We start from the raw sequence: 20,943 nt of genomic DNA, 5'->3' as shown, positions 1-20,943 counted from the left end.
CACCAGTGCACATTCTCCATCACCAATGTCCTCAGTATCCCCCCCCCATCCTAGTCCTCCCCCTTCCTCTATGACAATTTCCTTCTTACTCTCTCTCTCTCTCCTTTTGGGCATTACGGTTTGCCACACAGATACTGAGAGGCCATCATGTTTGGTCCATTATCTACTTTCAGCACACACCTCCCATCTGGAACTATCCCTCCAACCATCAGTGACTTAGTGATCCCTTCTCTATCCCAGCTGTCTTCTCCCCCAGCTCATGAGGCAGGCTGCCAACCATGGAGTAATATTCCTGGCCCTTGTCTCCACAGTCCTTGGGTGTCAGTCTCATATTAAGATCATTTAGATTTTAACTTTACCTTTTTCCCACCTTCTGAAAGAATGACATTAATATTTTTTAAAAGAATAAAATTTTAAAGGAATTCCCTGTGATTTCAGTCATTACTAGAACCAACCCAGGTGAATTTCGGGCCGTATAAACCCCACACTTTCTTCCCTGGCTGCAGGATAAGCTCGGGCAATAGTGCCACACTGCGGAAGGGTCTCCTGAGCTCCGTTCTCATCTGTAACTCTCTTTCACCGAGCTCTGGTGTACTTTTCTCTTCTGGCACTTTGGTCAATCTTCAGGGTATGTTTGTTTTCACGTGGGTTTGTTGTTTGGGGGCCGAGCTCAGTGCGTGCTCGGTTCCGTGTGTGCTACTGAGATTTGAACCAGCGTCACCAGGTCACAGCTGCACAAAGCAAGTGGCGTCCCTCCTGAACTGTCTGTCCGGCTCCTGGCGTTGTATTTAATCCTATTATAACCCAGCAGTTGCATAGACATTGTGTCTTTCGTTTAGTAGTGCCTGTCCGGGGCTGGACAGAGAGTGCGATGGATAGGGCATTCTCCTTGCACACAACTGACCTTGGTTCAATTCCTGGCACCCCATATGATCCCCTGAACCCATCAGGAGTGCCTTGTAGGCAGAGCCAGGAGTAAGATTTGAGCACTGCTGAGTATGAGCCAAAAAAACATTTTCAAAAAAGAGGACCTGGACAGAGCAAGCACTGCAAATATTTTAAGTGAATTTGTGATAATAAAAAAGCATTTTTATTAATAATACATAAATAACTTTAAGTCATGTTAGAATACACAATGAGGAGCTGGAGTGATAGCACAGCGGGTAGGGTGTTTGCCTTGCACGTGACCGACCTGGGTTCAATTCCCAGCATCCCATATGGTCCCCTGGGCACCACCAGGAGTAATTCCTGAGTGCAGAGCCAGGAGTAACCCCTGTTCATTGCCGGGTGTGACCCATAAAGAAAAAAAAGATACAAAATAATCTAATAGTTTATCTTCTCCTTTAATAATAAAATTAAAATGTATCTATTTAGTTTCCAAATGAAAGCTTCTACATTAGCACTAAATAAATTCCACAACCCAAAGAATTTCTAGTCTGCTGGGGGTGGGGGGGAATGACTTAGTTAACTAAGTGTTAAATTTAAAGTGTTCTAGGCTTTAGGGCCACTCCTATTAATTAGTAACTAGCTACATTTATGCATAATATTATATTAAGTAAAAACAGACAAAGAAAACCACTAACATTAGGATGAAAGATGTTATTTATCTAATGTGGTCAGAATGGGTATCATAAATGTGACAACAAATGAAAAGAAGTATGAAATTAGTGAGAGAATATTTGTGGGCAGGAAGACATGAAAGTGAGGAGTGAATGATATGGGTTTTTTTGTGGGGGTAGGAGATTGAATATTTTAAATGAAAAAGTGCAAAGGCCCTGGGGTAGGAATTATTTTAGGACTGAGAAATAACAGAAGCTGGCGTAAATAAAGCAGAGAGAGCAAGGTAAAGCTGGTAGGAATGGAGATGAGAAGATGGCATTTTAAGGACTTGGACTTGAAATGAAACAGAAGGTCACTGAAGAAAATAACAGTTTTTCAACTTTGTGTGAAGTGCAATCTTTTCAGAGAAATATCTGTTTTTTAAAAAAAGCTTAGTGACTGCAAAAATAAAAAAGAAAAATAGCATTAGTTAAATGGAAAAGGCATGAAAGTGTTCTAAACTAAGAGAATGGTAATTTGTAAAAACCAATTAAGAGTTCCAATAATCATAAAATAACAAGCATTTCTCTGTTGACACAACTCAGTTCTAACTTAAAATATATAGATGTAAAATACCATTTTTATAGGGCTTTTTAAAGATTTTTCCTAAAAAAAAACAGGGGATTCTTTTCCCTATACAGCTTTGAAAGTGCCTTTGCGGGAGTCTGGGGGCTACGTCTGGACCCAGTGATCAGAGCTGTGTTTGGGGGCCTCTGAATTTAATGGCCGCAAAGCTGCTATGGAGGCATCTCCCTGTGGGCCTCAACTCACTATTTGTTAATGTGTTGGCACTTTCCCCAATCCCTTCCTCCATCTGTTGGTGATTGCAGCAACTGTCCATCTGGTGACATTAGACAATCCTCCCTCAGGCTCCTTAAATCAGAATGAATGTCCATTGACTAAATGGTAAAAGTCTGTTATGAAAGGTAGTGAGCCTTTCCTACCTTTTTCCCCCTTCTTTGATTTTCTAGGGGGTCCATTGTTACCCTCACAAAACTATTTTGTTTCATGAGACTAGCTCAAGGTCTTATTTTGAAATCAAAATTTCCATAATGCACCTGGACCCACTTGAGTGAACTACTGTGAGCACCTTAGTTATCCACCCGTTTATTCTTTCATTCCACATTTCCTTAGCGAGAAACAGCATAGCGGAACCAACCACACATCTGAGTTGACCAAGGACAATCCCAGCTTATTCATGCTGTTTAGATTTCTCCTTGCAGTGTCTTTAGTTCAGTATGAAAAATGAATTCTATCATCATCCAAAGCAAAGCACAGAGACTAAGAGCATTTTTAAAAGCATAATACTAAGATATGGTCAAAACAACTTCTATGAACAAAACCTGACTCTACCGCTTACTGCTCTATGACCTTGGGAAAGTCATTTATTCTGGTTTTTTACCCATTCCTGAAAGGGGAGTATGGCTTATACAGTAGTAGATTATGACTGAAGTGCTGAGTTATAATAAATATATTAATTATGTGCATTTAATATTGGCTCATGAATTTACCACGAGTTAATTTAACGTTAGATATTAATTTAACATTTAAGTTAGCATTTGGAAAGCATTCTACTCCTTAGAGAATGTGACACATGGTCCCCAGAATCCATACATGTATAAAGAGCACAGCAGGGACTATGTTTCTAGGAGTTAACTGCAGTAAACAAGTAATCAGCTATAGCAAAGGATTCATTCAAAGGTTGTTTTCATTTTCATCACTTTAAATTTCTTATTCACTTGTGACGCTTTAACACCAAGTGAATACTTGAATATGGCACCCGTTTTATCGTTTATTCAATTGTCACATTTTTTTCTTTTTTTCATTGAATCACCATGAGATAGTACATTACAAAGCTGTTCCTGATTGGGTATAAGTCATAAAATGTTCCATACCCATCCGCCAGTGTACATTTCCTAGTACCAATGTCCCCAGTTTCCTTCCGCCCCACCCCTAACCTCTCTCCCCCAATCTACCTCTATGCTCTATGACACGCACCCCCCTCTCTCTCTTTCTCTTTCTCTCTCTCTCTCTCTCTCTCTCTCTCTCTCTCTCTCTCTCTTCCCTCTCCCTTTCTCTCCTTTCTTCTTCCCTCCCTCCCTCCCTCCTTCTCCTTCTGGGCATTATAGTTTGCAATGTAGATGCTGAAAGATTATCATGTGTATCCTTTTACCTACTTTCAACACTCAGTTCTTATCCAAAATGATCATCTCCAATTATTCTTGTCATAGTGGACCCTTCTCTATCTGAACTACCTTCTACCCTACACACACATTTAACAATAACTTCCAACCATTGATAAATTCGATATCAACTGTCATATTTTAACAAAGCATTAGACATAGCTGGGAACATAGTGATTTTTTTTATTAGGAGTTAAGTCAATGATTGGAAACTCATGATGGAAACTACTAATGTAAGGACATTTAGGTACTAGAACATCTGGTGTGTGATCCATAGGTGTAGGTAGCAAGTAATATAGCTAGATGAGGAAAAGGGACAAGAAGATAAAAGAGTAGAAATGTCTCTACTTCTGAAATAAATAAGAAGTTGACACTAAATAAAATACAGTCTTGTCTCTTATGTGTACATAAAGTACACTAAGTTTTATACACCACTTAAATTTATCTTCCATTTCATTTTCACTATAATTAAACTCTCTTACTCAGTAATATAAGAAATGGTAATGAACCACTTTAGAAAATGTTAAAGTGTTCCTAAATGTACGATAACTCTTCTTCTTCTCTCATTATTTTTTTCCCTTCATGTATTTCTCATGTAATCATTTCAGAGAGTTCACTGTCGTGAGCTTTATGCCTGGAAAAGGTGTTCACCAGTAATGAGTCTTCATTATTATTATAAAAACAAAAAAGGAGAATTCCTTAGTCTCCCCAAAATGTAATGTTGGATCTAAATCTTATAGATATCTTGCCAAGATATTTCCTTTCTACGAGCGGATCATTATAATGACTTAATTTCTCATCTCAGTATTTCAGAAGCACTTAATATTGGGTTCATGTAATTCAGAATGTTCCTCTACGGTCAGATTCTTTCCCCTCAAGCAATTAGCTTTTAGCAAATCCCTCCTCCCTATCAAGATTTATTCTGCTAATCTGCCCCGGCATAGAGCAAGGTGAGAATACTGATTCGCTCATATAGTGAGAGCGTCTCTCCAAGTGGAGAAAGACCTTTCTGCTTTCTGTATTTCACAAGTTTTTATCCTACACCCTCACGCTCGTTGCATGTCATGTTTTAGTGTTTTATGAAATACTTATCTGTTCATTGACAAAAAAAAATTGAAATCAAATGTTTTTTTCCTTGAGGTGATAACAATGACACTAACTATCTTCATAAGAAAAACAAGCTTCAGACTAGAAGTCTCCACATAGTCCCAGAGCGTTGCTCCGGGTGGCTGTGAGGCCCCAGGGACCTCCTCAAGCCCAAGCACTGATCAGACAGAATGGGTTGTCTATATCTTATGAGTAGCCCCACCCCCTGAGTTCTGTTTAACAGCTACACACACACACACACACACACACACACACACACACACACAATCAATCAATCAATCAATCAATTTCTCCCCAGGAACAATAGTAGAGTCATCATAGACCGCAATATCCAGATGCTAGATTGTGAGAGACGAATTCCGACGTTTCTGCAGGAAAAGAGCTGCAGAGAGACCTCAGGACGAGTCAGTAGCACTGTGGCTACTTGCTTTATGGAAGCATTTAAGAATTAAGTACTTAGGCGTAGAGCCAGAAGGAAGCGAAACTTTCCAGTACTAACTCCCCATCCTGTGTTTTCCCCCTTTGGACTTGAACGTTACATATTTGAAACACACTGAACAAGGTGGTTCCAAAATGCATTCGTTGTAGTAGTGGTGAGTGTGACATGGTGGCGTGCGCTAAAAGATCCCACGCAAGAGAAAGCCTGAAGCCTGGTTTGCGCAACTCTGGCAAATCTTTGCCATTTAGCAATGGCTGCATCTGAAAGGGCCCTGGACTGCCTTCTGTTTCTGTTTCACCCCATTAATTGTGCTAAAGCAATGCCCTTGACACCTATGATGGGTGATCCCACTTGGCTCAATGGCGACAAAAGTAGCAGCGTTGTTAATTGAAGCATTTTAAACCCAGCCAAGGGCTGACTCCAGTCCAGCAGGCGGCCTCTCCATTACTGACAATGGCATCTGTGGGGCAGTGTGTTTGCACAGCCACATGTGTCCCCCACAGGCCAGACATCCAAAAAGGCCTGTGCCGCTATACAATGCTTCTCCTTCCAAAGCCGTCTCTTCTCAAGCCCTTTCTCTGCTAGCTCCTGCTCATCCTTTCCACGAACAAAAATTAAAATTGCACGTATAAACAGTTAAGTTAAAACACAACCGGGCCTGGAGCGATAGCACAGTGGGTACAGCGTTTGCCATGCACCCAACTGACCCGGGTTCGATTCCCAGCATCCCATATGGTCCCCTGAGCACCGTCAGGAGTAATTTCTGAGTGCATAAACCAGGAGTAACCCCTGAGCATTGCTGAGTGTGACCCCCCCCAAAAAAAAACACCACAACCAAGTGTCAATGGTAATTTGTGCTTCTGAACATATAACAACCAAGTGTCAATGGTAATTTGTGCTTCTGAACATGTAGAATTCTCATTTGCCTCTTGACCACTCTCCCTGGAAACTGTGGGCTGCCGGCGCCTTGAGGGCAGGCACGTGCCCCAGGGAGCTGGCTTGCACTCAACAGAGCGGGATCAGCCTCAGGAGTTGGGAATGCCAGACTGGCGTTCTTTTCACTGAGCCACAGGAACTGCTTTGGAAAGGCTGTAGCACTGTGCTATAGCACTGTTGTCCTGTTCATCGATTTGCTCGAGCAGGCACTAGTAACGTCTCCATTGTGAGACTTGTTGTTACTGTTTTTGGCATATCGAAAGCATACGCCACAAGTAGCTTGCCAGGCTCTGCTGTGCGGGTGGGATACTCTTGGTAGCTTGCCGGGCTCTCCAAGAGGGACGGAGGAATCGAACCTGAGTCGGCCTCCTGCAAGGGAAATGCCCTATCAGCTGTGCTATCGCTCCAGTCCTTTGAAAAGGCTAATCAAAACAAATGTTAAAATCCAGGGGTGCCTCCTACATTCCTGTGAGGGGGGAGAGAGGGGATCTATCAGCAAAATGAGCAGAAGTTTCATGGCTCTGCCTGTGGTGTGTGTTATTTTGAGGAAAAGCTCAAAATACTGCTATAGATAGATATTTGAGGAATTAACTTTCACTTAGCCTTTTTTCTTTTTTTCCCCCCTTTTTTATTTTTTATTGTTCTTTATTGAACACACCCAGCAGTGTTCAGGACTGACTCCTGATTCTGCTGTCAGGGACCACATCTGCTGGGTTATTTTGTCTTTTTTCATATTTTAACGAGGTCTAACAAAGCAAGTTGTGATGAGTCGACTAAAGGTAGCAATAAAACAATTATGGAACTAAAACAATACAAGAGGTTGGTTCTCCGAATTCTGTTTCAGCTCCATGGAGTCACTAGACCTGTTTCTGATAAATTTCAGAATGCGCAAATTACCCAAGACTCCAAACCCTGTCTGACTTTAGCATTACTGTAGAATTTTACCTGAAGGGAAGTTTCTTCTTTTGTCAGGTATAATTAATACATAACCATTAATGTATTGATTATATATTAATAATATATAATTATTAACATATTATATATAATATATTATATTATATATATTGCCTCAGTGTGGCTCTAGGACCACTACCATCAACTAAAATGATTAATTAGTGGAGCTTTTGATGGTACTCATCTTTATAAAGCCAAGAACAGCTGTTCTAGCCATCATTGTTTAGGTGTTCACATTTTGCAATCGCTCCCATGAACATCAACCAATCCCCAGGAATCATCCAGGAACCATGAGTACATAATTATTATTCAAAACAGCTCATTATTAGATGACCTATCTTAGTTGACTATTGTAGAAGAAAAGATGCATAGAAAAAGAAGCTAGCAAAACATAGGCCTTAGACCAAAGATCATGCTTACCTATTTTTTAAAAGATTCTTAGTGAACTGCCTGAATTGGAGTCACTAGAGATGTTTATCAAAAGATAGATTCCTAATAAAATAACATAATATGAGACTAGCACCCAAGGACAGTAGAGATAAGGGCCAGGAAGATTGCTCCATGGTTGGAAGCCTGCTTCATGAGCTGGGGGAGAAGGCAGCTGGGATAGAGAAGGGATCACTAAATCAATGATGGTTGGAGGGATCGTTCGGGATGGGAGATGTGTGCTGAAAGTAGATAAAGGACCAAACATGATAGCCTCTCAAATCTGTATTGCAAACCATAATGTCCAAAGTAGAGAGAGAGAGGGCAAGAGTCTGCCATAAAGGCAGGGGAAGGGTTGGGATGGGGGGGAGCGGAATACTGAGGACATGGGTACATGTCCTCATGGGAAAGTGTACACTGGTGGAAGAATGGGTGTTCGATCATTGAATGACTCAAACGTGAAAGCTTTGTAAATGTATCTCACAGTGATTCAATAAAAAAAATAAATAAAAATTATTTTTCTAATACCAGATTAAATTTTTTAAAAACAAAGATAGATTCCTAGACTATCCCTAGATGCTCTAAAGATTTCAAGTATCTGCATTATTGTTATGCACTCACTAGAGTTCACAAACACTGCAGAGCAATGTAGCCTTCAGATGCTGCCACAGAACGATAGTGCACAGAATATGAGCGAACACAGGGGGTGAATTCTGGCCAAAAATAGTAATAATAATTCTATGAAAATATTTTTCAGACAAAAATTCACACATACACAGACACACACACACAGACACACACACACACACACACACCTTTAGTCTCTCTTTTTCTTGTAACAGTTCAGCAGCAACGCTGACTCACACTTCTGCTCACAATTCCTGACCAACTGCACAGTTTCAAAGTTGACGCAGCTGAACACAGGAAGTCAGAGCAAGGAGTTTTCAATATGGTTTGTGGCCATCAACAATGCCATTTGCATTGTTCATAATTTTCCAAAGAAAAGTTGGTTCAGGATCACATAAGAAAAGGTGGCCAGAGGTAGGCATGGAATAAAAAAAAAGGGAAAGTGAATTTAGTGATTTTATTAGCAAGTAAGAAGCTTACTGCATGGAAAGAGACAGATATAGAAAGATCGCACTCATATGTGGAATATAAAGTAGCTGAGAGGTACAAGCTTACAATGTTGCGATTCCTGGCAGACATTTCTCTGGACTTAGTTACTAAAATACTAAAATACAGAAATCCAAAACTATGCTGCTGCTAGTGCGGCCTCCTGACCTCATATCTCTTCATTCTCAGCAATGGAAAACAAATTACCAAATGCTTTCTTTTCAGCAGATCGACTTTAGGGGGGAGAAACTCCAAATCAATAATAGTGAATTTATTTGTTGAAATATTGAATGTAATCAAAGTAAAGTGAAAGTAAAGTGAAATTTACCAGTTACACATGAGGGTGGTGGCTGGGGAGGTGGGGGGAAGGGGGGAGGTATATCGTGATTCTTGGTGGTGGAATATGTGCACTGGTGAAGGGATGGGTGTTTAAGCATTGTATAACTGAGACATAAACCTGAAAGCTTTGTAACTTTCCACATGGTGAATCAATAAAAGAATTTTTTTAAAAAAGAAGCTTACTGCATGCAGCCTACCTGGTTTAATCTCTGGAGCCATGTATGGGTCCCTGAGCACCACCAGGAGTGACCCTTGAGCACAAAGCCAGGAGTAAGTGCAGAGCACTGCCAGGTGTGGTCCAAAAACTAAAGGGAAAGTAAATGCAATAAATAAGTAGATAAAGAAAAAAGTTTATTGCCGGACCCAAACTAAGGTTGATCAGAAAAAAAAAATGCAATAGGCGAAAAGACAGGCATTTTGCTCTGCTCCTTGCCTGTTTTCCTCAGGCTTCAGTGGACATATAATAAATTCATTCATCCAATGATGAATGGTAGCATTCCTTGTTCCACCCAGGTTTACTTAAAAGCAACTTCCTTTTAAAGAAAATGCGTAAAAAATGCTTCTTAATGAGGGTTAAATGCTTCATCGGCCAAGAAATTCCAGCTGAAAATTCAGCTAAGCACATTTTTTCAACCAACCCCCTTTGTAGAACACTCTTGAGCTATGCAGTGAATCCTCAACTGACAATAGCGTTGTGAAGTGCAACAGGCTGGAAGAACTTATTGATTGGAAAAGAAAACTCTCTTAAATCAGTGAGCCTTTCTTCCGGGAGGTCTGCTTCGCCGATTCTAAGATGTTTTTCTTCCCCAGTCTCAGGAGGCCCAGGTGCTGAAACAATTGGCAGAGAAGCGGGAGCATGAGCGAGAAGTCCTTCAGAAGGCTTTGGAGGAGAACAACAACTTCAGCAAAATGGCGGAGGAAAAGCTGATCCTGAAAATGGAGCAAATTAAGGAAAACCGTGAGGCTAATCTAGCTGCTATTATCGAACGCCTGCAGGAAAAGGTAATCACGATGGAATACCAGCAGATGCCTACATTCCCCTGGGGCCCAGCTGCGGGCACTCTCAAAATGCTCTAGGCAAGGGACCTTAGTCAAAACTTGCAACAGATGACAGCTAACTCTGTGTCCAGAGGCTTCCGGTGTAGCAAGAATGACTTAGGAGGGACTGCCACATGGTAGAGGAACAGGGAGCCAAAATTAAATGTAAAATTTTGTCAGATTTTCCACTGGTGATGGATTCTAGGAGACTGAGCATGCTTTTGAAATATATTACATGGCATGCAGTGATAAACAAGAGAGCAACAAAAATAAGAGAATAAAACACTATGTGATGTGGGCCCAAGAGTAAATATCAAAGTACTGATGAACTCAGCAAAAATAAATCCACATCAAGGCTAATATACCAAGTGTCCATCCTGTTGGCTGCCCCTCACTGGGCCTGTCCATTAGCCAAGAGATACTGTGCAATACCAAATGTCTTTGTTGCCCTCTGTCATCAGTCTTTGGTCCTCTCTTCCTCAGTTTAGACAACTGAGTACCATTTGTGGAGTATAGAATAACATCACATGAGGCTGACACCCAAGGACAGTAGATACAAGGGCCAGGAGGATTGCCCCATAGCTGGAAGACTGCTTCATGAGCTGAGGGGAGAAGGCAGATGGAATAGAGAAGGGATCACTAAGAAAATGATGGCTGGAGGAATCAGTCGGTATGGGAGATGCATGCCGAAAGTAGATAATGGACCAAACATGATGACCTCTCAGTGTCTGTGTTGCAAGCCATAATGTCCAAAAATAGAGAGAGAGTATGGGGAATATTGTCTGCCATGGAGGCAGGGGGAGGGTGGGAAAGGGGGTGTATACCCAGGATATCGGTGGTAGGGGATGTACACTGGTGGAGGGATGGGTGTTTGATCATTGTGTGATTGTAACCCAAACATGAAAGCTTGTAACTATCTCACGGTGATTCAATAAAATTTAAAAAAATAAAAGAAAATAAATTAAAAAAGAAAATATAAAAACTTAAAAAAAAAAGACAACTGAGTACTTCCCAAAGATTTGGTTAGCTCAATATTAGCTCAAAGCCTTTAGATAAAACTAAAAGTTTAAAGCAAAAATAGAAAAGGTTGCAGTTTACACTCTACTGGAGAAAACGCTAGAATAAAATACTCCTAATTGTCCGTGATCGAACCCAGGGATCATTATTATTTTATAGGTAGGCATTAGTCTGTAACCAGAATTGAGAATTGAGAATCAATGAGTTAAAGGCTTTTTGAAGATGTGTCCTCATGCTGTCATAAACTATATTTTCCTTTGTGCAGCAAAATGTTCTCGCTGGCTTCAAAGAAGGATGTTACACTGTACTTTTTGTTTCTTTATTTCCATGGTACCTCATCTCAATGCTCCATGTATTCTCTAGAAAAGTACCAAACGTTGAAAGCACAGAAGGATGACTATGCCATAAGACCTGCATTCGGCTATTCTATTTATGTCACTACAGCTGATTGACATAAATAGTCATATCTACGATTCAAAATTATAGCCAGTGGATTATGATTGTCATTCTATTGAAGTTTAAAATGTTCTCATTCTTGGAATAGAATAGCATACTAAAGAGCAAGGGGTGATAGGAAGGAAAGGGAGAGAGATCTATCTGTCTTTGTCATGCAGGATAAATTAAAGAGACCCTTTTTTACTCCCCGATGCCCTTCCCATCCTAAACGCCACACTAAACAGAATTGAGCATAAAATTCTCCTAACCCATCGAAAACTTGAGTAGTAGCAATTGCCTTAGACCAACAAGAAATAGTACTTAACTTTGAACAATCTGCCAAACCGAATCAAGTTGATATAATTATTATAAAATAAATACAACTGTGTAATTTTAGTGTGAAATATATAAATGTACTTTTAATTACCAGTTAAGATACCAGGAATGTTTTGAAATAAAAGGATTAGTTGGATCCTATGTCTTTTACTAATCATATTTATCATACTCACAATTTATAATTTCATTGTTTAGCTATTGATTTGTAGTTTTGGTTTTGTAATTGAGTGCAGACAAAATAATCTGGAGAGGAACTGCTTACAGATGGCTGGATGGAGGCAATGGAGAATGTTAATTAAACCAGCAGGTCATTTAAGAGACTTTCTACTAAATTATGTTGAATTCTCCATTTAATCCAGATTGTGCCACATCTTGCTTTGATTCTTCTGCCACAACACTCACAAGCCAATTCCAAGCCTGCCCTGCTCAAAATATTGTAACAACTACCAAAGCAGCTAGCAGTGGTATTCAGAAATTAAAAATGTTACACACACACACACACACACACACACACACACACACACACACACCCCAAGAGAATTCTGACAACTGTTTCACCCTCTCCAACAGGAAGGAAGTTCAATATTAAGGAAATAAAAGGCATCTACTAATGTTCAATAATTTCCCCTCTAACAATATAGGATGTCAAGTGGAAATACTACAAGGATTATTTTTGTGACAATTGCAGTCAAGTCATACAATGTAACTCAAAATAATATAAATATATTTTATTGAGACCATAAAATTCTGAGATTCCTTTCCTGAATCTGTGTTTGGGTCATTTAAATTCACTAATGCTATTTATGTAACTATTTTTTTCTACTGAGTGAAATTGTTGAAAGGAAAAAGAAGATTTAAAGCCAATGTTTTAAATCTCACTATAGACCAGGCATTTTACATATACATAAAACCAAACTATCATAAAAGAAAATAGTTATCCCCAATTTACATGTAAGAAAACTGGTCCTTAGAGAAACTAATTTATTTGGCCAAAATCAGAAAGTTAAATAGATTACAGGATCTACATTTGAACCCATGTCTTTTTGACTCCAAACTCTTACACTGAAATAGTAGTAACTGTCAATCACCAAAGATTACAAGGGAAGCTTGACTCCAGCATTCAGAAGTTTTATTTCAAGAACTAATGTCAACTTGATATATGAAAATTACCTTTTCTGGCACTCATAGCTCACACCCGGTCCTTCTTTTGTACTGTATGGGCAGAGTTATTAGTATAAAAAAAATTCCTGGTCATATTGACTTCATCTTGCATTCTAACAAACTTATAACATTTCATAGTTGGGATTGATACCCTAAGTATTTAGCTCAAACTCCTGGTGTGTATTTGATACCTAAGGAGGTCAAGGGACATTGAAAGATTAAAAAAAAAGAAGTGGAAAGAAAAAAGAAAATACCTAATATTTATTTCTGGGCTTCTAATGGAGAAATCTCTTCATATAAATTTTCCTAGAGTGGGGCTGGAGTGATAGCACAGCGGGTAGGGCATTTGCCTTGCACGTAATCGACCTGGGTTCGATTTCCAGCATCCCATATGGTCCCCTGAGCACGGCCAAGGGTAATTCCTGAGTGCAGAGCCAGGAGTGACCCCTGAGCATCGCTGGGTGTGACCAAAAAAAATTTTTTTTTAATTTTCCTAGAGAGAATGTTTTTAATGTATGACAGAAATCACATTTCATACATTTTTGCATAACAAAGGAAGACATAAGTACTTCCCTAAAGTTGATGGGAGGCAAGGAGTGACTTGTAGAGAACATAAATTTAAATCTGCTTCCATCTGTCAGTGTGCCTGATAAATATTAGTAGTTCAGTAATGAAACAAGTGACATTAAAGACTGTTTAATGAGTCTTCTCAAAGCATCTCTACTACCTTAACAACCTCTAGACTCCAGGTTTTGACAACTGCAAATGCCACGTTGATAAGCAAAACAAACTGTATTGAAGGTATACATGCAGAGAGACAGTAGGAAGGTTCTGGAATTTGCTTTGCATGCCAACTTGATTCCCGAGAACCAGCAAGAATGATCCCTGAGCACAGAGCCCATTTTGATACTCTGGGAACCACAGGGTGGCCCCCATCCCAACCCTGCCAAAAAAGTTTTACATCCTTCCTGCCATATCTGATAGAAACTCACTTACCTGTGCTGACGTGTGGCTCAATGATGGAGCAATGCCTTGTGTATATGCAGTCTTGTCTGTTCAAGAACTACTATTGGGCGCTGGAGTGATAGCACAGTGGGTAGGGCATTTGCCTTGCACACCGCCAACCTGAGTTCAATCCCCAGCATCCCATATGGTCCCCCAAGCACCACCAGGAGTAACTCCTCAGTGCAGAGCCAGGAAGAACCCCTGATTATCGCTGGGTGTGACCCCAAAAGCAAAAACAACCAAAAAAAAAAAAGAACTACCATCATCTTGCTATATGAAAATTATCTTTTTTGGCTCTCACAACTCACTTTGAGTTTATCTTTTCTTGCAGTAAAAAAATAAAATATTTTTATTGCAATAAAAAAGAAAATCAAACCCAGGCCTCCTGTTTGCAAAGCGTGTGGTTCAGTCCCTGAGCACCCACTACTGCCCCACCCCCACCCTTTGTCACTTTATTTCTAGGCTCACAGAGTTAGCTGCGTGTTCTTGTCTATAGCAAATAAATTTCTTTGCAACCCATTTTGAGCTTACTGTAAAATGTTCTCCAAAATAATCTAATAGCTGTTATATAATGTTTCCTGTTAATTGTAAATTTGAATTTATGTGAATCTTTAGACTTGAAGTTCTGGATTTTTTTTTTAACTAGTTACTGATGATCTAACCTTTTCCACAATTTTTATTAGAATTTAATTTTCACCAACTGGGTGTTTGTTTTACTCTGCCTGAGGACTTGCTGCCGATTAGAAAGAAAAATAAGCCGCATCCATGATAATTCCCCTGTGACATTTCCAACAGGATATGATTTTTCTTTATATGCCACTTTTCTTTCTCTTCACGACTTTTGATCATAAACAAAAAGCTCATTTAAAACAATTCAGTAAAACTGCTGCTAAGCTCACTCTAGAGTCTACTTCCTGCTTATCACAATTCTCTTTGAAGGAAGTGTAAAATCGATATTCCTTTTCCTCAGAACCTACATTTAAAAGCACACATATTCCCCAACAACTGTACTATTTCTATTTGCTCCTCCCAGTAATAAGAAGAACGTTGTGGCGGTGGTTGAGAGTGTAGATAGAACTACACCGTCTAGGTTTGACTCCCCGCCCATTCTCTTAGTGATTTTACCTCGTTACTCGGCATTTCGATAGCTCAGTTTCATCTGAGCAGTAATATAGCCTCTACCATAAAATTATTATAAGGAACAGGGGAAGGAGATAGGCAAAGTCTGTCTTTACATAGATCTGGTCATATTGAACACTTAATAAATGTTCAGTATCATTAAAAAACTCTATAAATAGAAACTCCTTGAAATTAATAGTTTGTGATTAAGTTTTATACCCTGCCCCCCCCAAAGAAAAGATAACTTTACTAAAGCTGATCAAGGTCATTGAGTCAAAGAAATGTCTGACTTCCAGAAGAGAAATAGCAACATGAATCATTCTTTAAAAAAAAAAAATCACTACTAATTACTAAAACACTACCCTAAAAGTTGCTAACCAAAAGTTGCTAGTGGCAGTTAGCATTCTAAACTGTTCATTTCAACTTGACATTTATTTAGCACAAATGGCACTAAAGTCAGTCTGTTTATAGTCATTCACAGTAGGACTAAAATATTATAGAGACATCTCACAGCTTTCCTCCAGTGGTTTATCCCCTTAGAATGTTTTATTAAGTGTCCAAACCTAGTTTAAAGCATAATTTCTTATATCTAAAAAAAGTCATCTGCCAATCATGTACTATATGTACAATATTCTTCTGCACTCTGCAAGTGGAAGAAATGTAAGGAAATATTGCCTGGGCCCTTGGTGAATTTGCATGTACACATCCACTTAATACAATAGACCAGAAATGAACAGAAATGTCCTCTGTACACTATACTGAATGACTGTATGTGAAATGATAGGTTTGTGCAGGTGCTCACATGGAAAATGAGATTATTTTTAACCCACAGTCTCATGAAAATCATCGTGGAGAAAGAGACAACTTAATGCTTAAAGAGGACATTTATAGTCCTAGCCAAATGGAGATGAATTGTTGAAAATTACATGAAAAGGCAATTTGATAGAACTGGTGTGTCAAATAAGTATAGAAGAAGGATGACGGACAAGCCTGGAAAAGTCATTTTGATCTAGGTTTCAGAAGGCTTTGACTAAATATTAAAGAAAGGAGACATAACCTATTTCTCCTCTATCTAATCCTCCCATGCTTACTCCAAAGCTCTTAAAACAGTAGGGAAAGGAAAGCTGCCTTTAAAACAGATACCAAAAAAATTATGGCATGATGTTTTCTTGCCGTTTTCCCTGGGTAGGGACTATTGTCAAAATATCCAAAATTCTTCTAATCGATTCCGTGTTGGTCATGGTTTTGATTGCAAAATCATTTTTCAAGATACTGTTTTTTCAGATCGTCTGTAATGTAGCACTTATTAACTCCCACGTTTTCCTAGTCTTGTGAAATGAGAAAAGTTCCAAAAGGCAGACACCAAACTGGGTCACTTCCAATAAAGCCCACGACAGGGAAAGGACAGATGGCAAGGCCCGGTGACATTTCTGTCCCTTTGGTATCTTTCAGGAGAGGCACGCCGCGGAGGTGCGCAGAAACAAGGAACTCCAGGTTGAGCTGTCTGGCTGAAGCGGTGGAGGGTATGGCGCGTCCCGACATTAGTAAATCCCCCTGCCTATATTATAATGGATCATGCGATATCAGTTTGGGAAATGTATGACATGGTTTAAAAAGAACTCAATATAAAAAGAAAAAAAAAGAATCAAAAATAAAAAAAAATCAATGCGGTCTCTTTGACGAATGTTTTGCTTGATGTTTAAAAAAAAATACCTTGGATCTTATTTTGTAAATACTTACATTTTTGTTAAAAAATACAAGTATTGCATTATGCAAGTTATTTCATAATCTTACATGTCCTGTAACAGGCTTTTGATGTTGTGTCTTACCACTCAAATGAATTTGCTAGGTCTGTTCTTTTTGAAGCTCCCCGTGTCTGCCTCCATCCCCTGCCCTTTTTTCATTCCAACAGAAAAATGCGGTCAGTAGACAGTCCATGGTGCTAGAAACCCACCATTGCCTAATGACCTGGAAGGCTTGGTAATCTCTCACTTGAGCAAGACCGTACCTAGATCATAGGTACTAACTCCACACGAACCTCCACATTTGTTGCTCATAATCTATCAACTGCCTAAAACCTGTAAAAACTAGTCTAAGGAAAAACCACCCATCAGCATTTATTTCTACATCTAGTGGATTACGTGCTACAAATGTCTTTGGCTTTAGAGAGGGATGGATGCGAAGACAGATCTGAGATCAATCTGGGTAGAAGCAAAAAAAAAAAAAAAAAAAAAGTGGAATCTTTGAAGTTGCTGAACACAGATCCAAATCCAGCTGGCTCCAGCAGCTGTGGAAATGCTTTTCATGAAGTGGGCTTAATTCCCTAGTTTCAGTTCTTTTGACGGAATGAATTAATGTGTCAGGTGGCTTATTTGTGGATGCCATGATTGATAATGTTCATTTTAAGCTCTTACCTATAGTACAAGTACATGATGCTACTGAATATTTTCCACTTGGAAACTGTGAGCCGGTCGTTGCATTTAAACATAAACACAAACAAAATCAAAAACACTGCGGACTTTCACTCAAGCTGGTCTTTCTTCCCCAGTGTGAGGCAATCCTGCCTATTAAAAAAATAAAAATTACTCCATCTGTGAGGGCTGACACGGTTCAGGGGGGTTAGGCAGGCCATTCGTGCCAACTAAGAGATACCCACCATTAGTACCTATTGCAGTTTTGAAGTCGTTTCTCCCCCAAGTCCCAACTCCTGAAGGTTGCTGCCTGCATATTTACTCTTCATTAGTGCTATTTTCCTGTATGTCATTGTGAGCAAGCTGTGATTAATAAAGAATTGGAGTTCTGTGAACTAATCAAGATTTGGTCTGTTCTCTCGCCCCTTTCTGTAGCTGACTCTGCAGTTCAGATTTGAGGAAGGACACCCATTGAACTAGACTCTCTCTCTCCCTCTCTCTCTCTCTCTCTCTCTCTCTCTCTCTCTCTCTCTCAGGGAGAGGCAACAATTAGGGTGTGAAGGAGAGCAGTGCCCTGCTGATTCACTTCCCTTCGGGAACAGCAGGCAACGGTCCTCTTTTCTCTCTCCCTCTGAGGCCAACACAGCGGGAAGGGCCTTCAATCTGTTCCCCTAAAAAGTATTCAGGGCTGAAGAAGGTACCAGGGGTTCCGAGTGAGCACTCTGAGGAAAAGAACCCCTTTCAACACACTTGGAAAGTTTGCACTCTCCCATGCGGCCACGGGACTCCCTCCCCTGCCTTCAATAATGTGATTTTCCTGCCATACCACTGAATTTTTGCATTGCCAGTGAACATACTGCACACATGGACACAGCAGGGGCCTGTCAGTGACCCAGATGGATCCGGCAGGACCAAAGGGACCCCATCCAATTTTAGCAGAAAGTCGTAAATAATTGAAGCCATGCAGATTTATGAATAAGTAAACTGGGCTCTGGTCCACTGGAGCACTAATAAGCCATGTGTAGGGTGATAGCCACCTGCTCTCGCTCTCTCTCTCTCTCTCTCTCTCTCTCTCTCTCTCTCTGGAATACCCTTTATTTCTGGTAGTCTAATGCCACAGCGATGAGTACATATGCACAGAAGCTTCCTTTGAGAAGTGGTAAGAGCTTCTGTCTAGCATTTAAAAACCTGGTCACACTGAAGTTTTTGCTATCTTAGGGGGAAATACTACTTGAAGGACTTCCATTGGACTAGACCCTCTGGAAACATGAAATTCAATCAAAGAAGCTTATAAGGAGTAGCTAATTTTAGCTCAGAGGTAAGGAATCAGTTATTTTTATCAGGCCTCACAGCATTGCTGAAGAAAAACATAATTTTCATGAAGTATTATGGAACATTAGAAGTAGTCAATCACCTCTTGCTACTTGCGGGTCCCTGATTGCAACTGCTGATTGCCCAACGACCTCATTATCAAAAGTGAAGTAAGTAAAGCACAGTGAGGAAGACATATTTTGCCCACAAAGGAAAAAAATGAGGGAGGATAGTTCGTCATGGCACCTTTGATTTTTTTTTATTTTTTAAATTTTTTATTGTTTATTTATTGACTCACCGTGAGAACAGTTACAAAGCTTTCCAATTTAAATATCGGTCCTACAATGATCAACACTCATCCCTTCACCAGTGCACATTTTCCACCACCAAGAATCCCAGTGTATCCCCCATCCCACCCCTCCCCCCCTGCCTATGTGGCAGATGATTTCCACCTTACTCTCTCTCCACTTTGATCACATTCAATATTTTGACAGAGAATCTGCCACTATTATTTGGAATTTTCCCCAACAATCAGACCTGCTGAAAAGTCACCATTAGATAATCTGTTTTCTGTTGTTGGTTAAGAAGAGCATAAGATGTCGTGTGGCCACAATAGGGGTCATGCAGTTTTGGATTTCTGATAGTTTAGTAATAAGTCTGGAGGGATTTCTGCCAAAAGCCACTGGGTTCCGAGGTTGGTTTGTGTGCCTCTGGGATCCTGGCCACCCAGGAGCCAGAGGAGCTGTTCGTGGGTGGCAACTGGAGGCCTCGTCAGGGCGGGGAGAAGGGCTGGTTCCACCCGCATCCCGTGAGGCCCCGAGTGTCTCATCACTGCAGTCTCCTACCTGGCTGTCCAAGCACCTTTGATTTTAGCAACAAATAATCACTGGCCTCTTGCATTCCCACCCACTGGAAGACAATCATTCTTCAGCTTTTAATAGGCAATTCGATTGTTTTTTTTTCCAAGTTACCTATTTTATGTTTAAAGACTTCCTTCTACTTCTCTGAACAAATAATCAAATCACTTTTATAGCACCAACACACCTGCCCACCGCACTCATGTTCTGCCTTCCTTGTCCCATGCAGATGAGCTAGCTAAGCTGCCCCCATTTGGGCACTAGATGCCTGCTCCTTTCACCAACTCAGATAATAAGAATTGTCTCATCTCCCTAAAATTTCATCAGTATTGTTTTTTTTCTACAACGGTACATGCTATTATTCATTCCATTTAAAATATTTTTTCTCTGGGCTAAAGAGACAATACAGAGGTAAGGCAATTGCCTTGCACGTGGCCAACCCAGATTCAACATTTGGCATAGCGAATGTTCCCCCGGGCACCATCAGGAGTGATCCCCGAGCACAAAGCCAGGAGTAAGCCCTGAGCACTGCTGGGCGTGCTCCAAATTCAAAAGAAAAAAAGAAAACTTTTTCTTCTATTCCCTTTTTTCCCCATCAACTGCTGATACATTTTTCTAGTTTATTTTTAGTAAAGCTCCTGGAGCATGGTCTTCACTCATTTTCTGCTTCTCCTTTTTTCATGAATCTTCTATAATAAGAATTTTTAACTGCATTCTAGGACACCTCCACTGTTCTTGTCAGATCCCCAAAATTTCTATGCTGCTCGAGTCAATTGGAAATTCTCAACACCCATCTCCTTCAAATTATTTAATGTAGCTGATGAATATCCAGAGATATCTCTCTAGACTTGATTTTTCCTACTCTCAAACTTTGTTGGTTTTCCACTAATTTCAGTACCATCGCTCTTCCATCTCCTTTTTTTGGAGCCCATTCTTCTACCCAACATCTGAATATTGGTACCCCAGTGACCAGTATTAGATTTCTTTTATTTTTACTTCAGACTTCTTTCAGTGCTCTACACATGTCTCATAGTTTTATCATTTATTTATTGATAGATCCAAAACTTTCACCTTCAGGTATGTCACCTGGGCACGTGTGAGAATAGGTCTTATATAGCCAACTGACTATTAAACATCTCATTCTTATATATTGTACA

At 40.0% G+C, this 20,943-nt stretch overlaps 1 protein-coding gene across 1 annotated transcript in view; it reads left to right on the top strand.

Moving 5' to 3' along the window:
• STMN2 (stathmin 2) overlaps window positions 1-18,017 on the top strand; it is a 51,564-nt gene extending 33,547 nt beyond the window's left edge. Inside the window, exons 4-5 of the mRNA XM_004602375.3 lie at window positions 9,907-10,098; window positions 16,660-18,017. Of these exons, the coding sequence (XP_004602432.1) occupies window positions 9,907-10,098; window positions 16,660-16,719 (252 nt within the window). The 3' untranslated portion in view covers window positions 16,720-18,017. The remainder of the gene's footprint in view (window positions 1-9,906; window positions 10,099-16,659) is intronic.
• The last annotated feature ends 2,926 nt before the right edge of the window (window positions 18,018-20,943 follow it).

This window comes from Sorex araneus, chromosome 2 (genome assembly GCF_027595985.1).
Source record: "Sorex araneus isolate mSorAra2 chromosome 2, mSorAra2.pri, whole genome shotgun sequence".
Lineage (NCBI taxonomy): Eukaryota > Metazoa > Chordata > Mammalia > Eulipotyphla > Soricidae > Sorex > Sorex araneus.
This window is presented reverse-complemented; position numbering and strand designations above follow the sequence as displayed.